A 6,884-nucleotide genomic window follows, 5' to 3' on the forward strand; every position below is an offset into this window, starting at 1 on the left:
ACTGCGCACAGAGTGCACGGTGATGCCAGCCGGAGGGGGGATCCTGCTTGCCCTATAGGCTTCTATGATGCATTGTCTCACTGCAGTGCAAATCGCAGACGGAGACATCTTCCCACCTTTGGAAGGACTGAATAAGGAGATGAATAGCGCATCCGATTTTCTAAAGGAAGCGGTACGCTTGAGATACACCTTTAATAATCTCCTTAGGTCTAAGTGATGCCACTCCCTTTCCTTTGAGTGAGAGGGATTCGGGCAGAAAGACGGTAAATGGATCTCCTGTGACCTGTGAAAGATGGAATTCACCTTGGGAATGAAGGTGGGATCTGGTCGCAAGACGACCTTGTCTCTATGAAATATGCAGAATCCTTCACTACATGAGAGCGCACTCAACTCGGAAACTCGACGAGCTGAGGTCACTGCTGTGAGAAATATAGTTTTGAGTCTCAGCATCCGTAAAGGGATCTCTCTGATAGGTTCAAAGGGGTGACGGGTTAGAGCCGTTAGAACCACGTTCAACCGCCAGGTGGGAAAACGGTGAACTATTGGCAGACTAGTTTGACCCACACCCTTGAGGAAAGTTATGACATGTGGATGTTTAGACAGAGAAGAGCCCCCCTCCATTGACAACACAGTGGACAAGGCTGCCACCGGTCTACGCAAGGTGGAGACCTTAAGACCCATCTGGACACCCTCTTGCAAGAACTCCAGGATGGAGGGAATGCCCGGGGAGAGAGGATCGAAGCGTTTGCGCTTACACCACAGCACAAAGGCTCGCCAGGAGGTGTTATAAATCCTCCTGGTGGAAGGCTTTCTGGCCTCTAGCATTGTGTCTACCACTGCTGCAGTGTAACCCCTCTTTAAGAGGGACCTCCTCTCAATTTCCACGTGGTTAAGCGCAGCCATTGAGGTTCCACGTGCAATAACGGGCCCTGATTGAGTAGGTCCGGGATGTTTGGAAGCTCCCAAAGTTCCTGGATCGAGAGTTCTCTCAGACTGGGGAACCATGGCCTTCTTGGCCACATGGGAGCAATGAGGATTACCGTAGCTTCCTCCTTTCTGATATTTTTTATCACCCTCTGGAGGATGGGGATAGGAGGGAAGGCAAATAGGACCTCCCTTGGCCATGGAGCCAGAAGAGCATCCATGTCCTCCGCCTCCGGGTGAAAATAACGGGTTAGAAACCTCGGAAGCAGATGGTTGGCTGCCGAGGCAAATAGATCTACCTGGGGCTGGCCGAATCTCTCTACCACCTGTTGGAAGACCGACCTGTTGAGGGACCACTTGCCCTCGTCCAACACCTGATGACTCAACCAATCGGCTTGAATGTTGAGTACCCCACTTACGTGCTCCGCAGCGAGCGACAGCAGGTTTATTTCGGCCCATGACAGGATGGATTCTGCCTCTCTGTGGAGTCTGGATGACCTCGACCCCCCCTGCTTGTTTAGATAGGCTTTGGCCGACGTGTTGTCTGTCCGGACCAAAACATGCCTGTGTAGGAGAAGCTTGAAGTGTCTTAGAGCCAATCGAACAGCTCTTAGCTCTAAAAGATTTATGTGTAGCCTTTTCTCCTCTTGAGACCAGGTCCCCTGGATTATGTGGTTCTGGCAGGTTGCATCCCAACCCTCCAGGCTTGCATCTGTATAAATTTGAATCTGTTCCTCTGTCAAAAAATGCAGCCCCTTGCTGAGATTGCTGGCCTTGCTCCACCAAAGAAGTGAGAGCCGAAATTCTAGGGGAAGAAGAATGGTTTTGTCCCTGCTCTGCGTAATGAGGGCCTGGTATGGTTGTAACAGCATCTGTAGCGGCCTGGAATGGAACCTGGCCCATGGTACGGAGCTGAGGCATGCTACCATCTTGCCTAGGAGTTTGGCTAGTGTCATTATTTTCCCCCGAGTGGATTTGATGGTGGAGTGCACCATGGACTGGATCTTGATGATCTTGTCCCGGGGCAGAAACACTCGGTTCTGGTGTGTGTCTATAATGACCCCCAAGTGTTCCAACCTCTGCGTAGGGGTTAGATGACTCTTCTCTGTGTTCACAAGGAAACCGTGTTATGTTAGGACATTGATTACCCTGGATGTGTGTAAGGTGGCCTCCTCTCTGGACTTTGAGTATATTAGCAAGTCGTCCAGATAGGGGAAAACTGTTATCCCTTCCTGGCGCAGAAGCGCCACCAACGTCACTAAGACTTTCGTGAACACTCGTGGGCGGAGGTAAGCCCGAATGAGAGTGCCCTGAACTGGTAGTGAGATTTGTTGTAACAGAACCTGAGGAACCTCCGGTGAGAGGTGTGAATTGGGATATGGAGGTATGCCTCCTTCAAATCCAAGGAGGTTAGGAACTGATCCACCTGAAGGGCCTCCAGGATGGATTGGAGGGTCTCCATCCAAAATTTCCTGTACCGGACCTTTTTGTTTAGGTGTTTCAGGTCCAAGATAGCTCGCCAGTCCCCATTTTTCTTGGGGACTGTAAAGAAGATGGAATATACCCCCTTGCCCTGTTCCTCCGGAGGCACTGGTTCTATGGCTAGGATTTGTTGTAAGTGACAAATGGCTTGTAGTGTTCTTTGGTGCTTCTCCAATCGAATTGACCTTGGTGAATTTAGGAATTTGTCTTTTGGTATGCTGGTGAATTCTATGAGGTATCCCGATGAAATGATCTGAGACACCCAGTTGTCCGTGTAGGAGCGCTCCCACACCTGATGGAACTGCAGGAGCTTGCCCCCCACCTGTAGTGACTTGGCGTCACTGCTTGTGGTTCTTGTTGAACTTGTCCCCTCTATTGCCAGGGAACTGTTGTTGTTGACCCTGGGAGGAACGAAAAAATCTGCCGCCCCCTCTACGAAAGGAACCCGTTACCAGTGTCCAATGATCATCTACGCTGGTCAGGCCTATAGGGGGCTAGTGAGTGAGAGGATCTGAAGTTGGGGAAAGAAGATGAGGTCTTCCCATCCTTCTTGTAGGACTTGGGGAGAACCTTCTTTTTGTCTTTATTCTCTATTAAAATCTTTTCAAGCCTTTCCCCAAAGAGCTTATCCCCAGTGTAAGGGTAAGACATGGTTAAGGTCTTATTTTTGATCTCATTTTGCCATGGGCGGATCCAGAGAGCCCTTCTGATGGCAATGTTCGATGAAGTGGCCCGAGCTGCAAAGGACATGGCATCCAGAGAAGCATCCGCCATGAAGGCCGAGGCCTTGAGCAGCCTGTTAAGACCTTCAGATAGTTTACAATTATCTCCAGTATATAACTGTATGATTTTCCTGAGCCACACAATGGAGGCTCGTGCCATAAGGGAGGTAGCTGCAGAGGCCTGGATGGCCAGGGTAGAAGCCTCATGTACCTTTTTAGAAAGGATCTCTGCCTTTCTGTCCATCGGATCTCTTATGGTCCCCATGCCATCCTCCGAAGGCAGGTCAGGGGAGTGAACAGCCGCTACTGGTGCGTCTATGAGAGGAAGTTGAAAGAGGCTCATGGCCTGAGGTACCATAATGTAGAGCTTCTTAACGCTAGCAGGAAATTGCCTGTTAGCAAGGGGCTTATCAAACTCTGTTTGAACCTGAGTTTCAAAGAACTCCAGAAAAGGGATTTCCCAGACACGAGGCTTTGTACAGGGAAAGAATTCCCTGGCTCCCTTTTTCTTGGACTTGCCCTTAACCTCATTAGCCGGATCTGGGTCTTCATTGAGCTCCAGAGCTATTAGTGCTTTATTGAGCAAACCCTGAAAGTCCTCAGCCAGAAAAAGGAGAGGGTGTTGTTCTTCTAAAATAACTGGGGTGTCCTCATCGGAGTCGAACTCCCCTTCTTCCCTGCTTTCATTGTCAGAGGCTACCGACAATTGTTCCTCCATGGTCTGGTGTGATTGTAAGGAAGGTTGGGCTTTTAGAGCCGCCTTAGTGCGCCATTGCGTTCCTGGTCGGCTCTGCCTATCCCCCTGCTCCTGTTGAGAGTGGGCAATGGGCTGGGAATGGGAAGGGTCATTGCCCTGGATGATGGGGGCGAGCGAATTTCTAAAGGCCTCCATCATCTGCGCCTGCTTATCCAGCACCCCATTAAAAAGGTTAAGCATTTCCCGTCTAGAAACCGGGGCCTCCGAATCCGCTTGAAATACGTTACCCCCCCGATGAAAATCGGACTCGCTTGGATCCTCGATCCTCCCAGGGTTCGCCGGGGCCATCGCTGAAACGGGCGCCATCTCGTGAGCGTCGCTCCGCTCGTGCCATTTTGAGGCGGCTCCTCAGAGCGCGCCTTTTTTGATGTTGACGGCCCCTCCGCGCTGCGGTTCCCGGGGTCGCCGCTCCGGCCGCCGGCGGTTTCTCTGCGACGACGCCCTGCCGAAACGACGAGGGCTGAGTCGCGATCCTCCTCGGACAAAAGGTCCGAATCTGAATCTCTCCTGCCGTCCGCCATCTTGACTAACGAGGCGAAGTGGGGTCGGAGAGTTAAGAAAAGAACTGAGGAGGGGGGGGGACGGGGAGCACTCGTAACGAGCAAATGCGAGCGAAAAAACAGCAAACAACAAGAGAGGGAGATGAACGACAAGGGTCAAGACAGACTTGAGACAGAAAGGGGTGAAGGAAAAAATGTTCAAGATCGGAGTTCAAAAACTACGCTGCCACCCTAACCAAGGCAGGACGGAAACTGGGCTTCCCGGCCAGGGAGACAGGAAGTTGGAAGGTTTTTTGGTCCTGCCTCCCTGGGCACGTGATGATAATACCCACGAATGACAAGATGCCCTTCACCCAGAACTGAGAAGCGAAGAGAGGGAGGAGGCCGCTCGCTCGGAAGGCACCCGTTTGGGTACGGGAGGAAGGGGAGGAGTCAGCCAGGCCAGGCTTCCTGCTGCGGAGAAAGGGGAGGCACCGGCAACCCCAACGCTGAGCCAAACGAGGGGGTGGGGGTGCAGCATTAGGTTGGCATCTGAAAATCCCTTTGAAGAACAGAGCTGGCATCACACCCGTCAGCAGGGATTATGATGTGACTGTCACCATAAATACAAACAGCGGGGTCTGGAAATCCTAAACAGCCTCTACAACTGAGTTCCCTGACCCTCAAGACAACCGGGTCATGCACATATTCACCTAGACAAAAATTAGTTTCGTGTTCATCACCCGCCACCGCTGTTGCCTGAACCATCCTGAGGGGCTTGGGTGATGCAGGCAAAGCAGAACGGCAGCCCACCCAATTCTGAAACTGCCGGGTTTGACAAGCCACAAGACTTGGCATTAGTCATGCCAGCCTCAGAGGTCAATGGATCCAAACACCCTGGCCCAATGGCGGAACACGATCCAAATAAGCACCCAGTGACATTTTGCCCCGACAGCAAGGCTTTGAGAAGGGCACCCCCTGAGATAGCAAATTAGAATTAGTAGCAGCCCAAGGATTGTTTCTCTGCCATTTTTGGTTTAGGAAAGGACTTTTCCACCCGTGCCTTTCCCTAGCTGCTTTGGAACTCTGAAACTATGTTCCTGCTATAAGATCAGGCATGAAAGCAACTTTCTCGCTTACTATTTAATCTGCTCCCTGGTTCTCCCCAACCTCCCTGTCCTCTTCGCCATTTCCTTCCCCTTGTCCTGTTCAAAGAGAACCCGGATCCCAAACCTCTGCCCCCACCCCTTTCTTTTCCTCTCTGTCTGGAGACGTTTCTATACATGTAACAGCCATAAAAGGATAGATCTAGCTTTAAAAAAGAGAACCACTCCCAACAGGAATTATTTGATCTGAGGATTGATTATTTATTCTTCAAATGTTTTGTGATTTTACATGTCTCCCTTTTTTAGCGCAGTCTATTCCCCATATCAAGTATATTGTGTTGACTTTTAATCTGCATATTTTTCCTCGCTTTTTCTCACTGTATTTTGTACACTCAATAAAGATTAAAGCCCAATTATTGTCTCCTTCTGCTTCTCCAGCGTTGTGTAGTGGTTAAGAGCGGTGCTTTGGAGCGGTGGACTCTGATCTGGTGAACTTTGTTTCCCTACTCCTACACACGAAGCCAGCTGGGTGACCTTGGGCAAGTTACAGCTCCATTAGAGCTTTCTCAGCCCCACCCACCTCATAGGGTGTCTGTTGTGGGGAAGGGAAGGTGATTGTAAGCCGGTGTGAGTCTCCCTTAAGTGATAAAGTCGGCATATAAAAACTAACTCTTCTTCCAAAGATATTCTTCTAAGTTTTCATTCATGAAAACAGACTTAAAAGATCCTTTACCCCAGGACTTGGGGGGAGGGGCATGTGTGCAGACTACACGTGTGTAGCCAAACAATTCCTACTCGGGCTCAAACACTTACGTTCCACCTGAACGCCATCAGCATGGGGCTTGGTTTTCGCCTCCTGGGTCCCAGCCTTCACGTCATCATCGTCTAGCAGAGGGACGTAGTCCGTTTTGCCAACTTTTTCTCCCACCACATCGTCAAACTTCTCCGCTTCTAGGGTGGCCATGAAATCCCGCTTCACCTCCTCCTCGATCTGTGGGGGCGGCTCTGTCAGGGCATCCGCGAGACTGAGATTGTGGTCAAAGTCAGCCATGGTTCAGCACCTTCTGCACGCTAAAGAAAAATATTAGGGAAGAGGGATTAAATTTACTACTGCTAGGTGGTTTTGTCTGGCACAAAACATTTATTGGGGACTTAGGGCATGTTGCCTGGGCATGTTGCCTTTCTCCTAATCATCCCCGCAAAGGGCTCTGGAACCAGAACGACAGATTGCCTCGACAGATCAACCATGATTTAATCACCAAGATAAAGAGAGATTTAAATTAAGGCTCTTGCTTGGTAATTCAGATATTTCTTCAACAGAGAAGGGTGCATCCTACACTTGGATAAGAACTCCAATTCATGAGTAAACCAAGCCTTCGTTATACCCAAGATGAAGCCCTTGCGGGCTACATGT

General features: G+C 50.3%; 1 protein-coding gene across 1 annotated transcript in view; it reads right to left on the reverse strand.

The window, feature by feature from the left end:
• The window catches only part of MAP4 (microtubule associated protein 4), a 153,164-nt gene extending 146,637 nt beyond the window's left edge, over positions 1–6,527 (reverse strand). Inside the window, 1 exon segment of the mRNA XM_056857164.1 lies at positions 6,284–6,527. Within this exon segment, the coding sequence (XP_056713142.1) occupies positions 6,284–6,521 (238 nt within the window). The 5' untranslated portion in view covers positions 6,522–6,527.
• Positions 6,528–6,884: the final 357 nt, after the last annotated feature.

The sequence above is a fragment of the Euleptes europaea genome, chromosome 11 (genome assembly GCF_029931775.1).
Source record: "Euleptes europaea isolate rEulEur1 chromosome 11, rEulEur1.hap1, whole genome shotgun sequence".
Taxonomy (NCBI): domain Eukaryota; kingdom Metazoa; phylum Chordata; class Lepidosauria; order Squamata; family Sphaerodactylidae; genus Euleptes; species Euleptes europaea.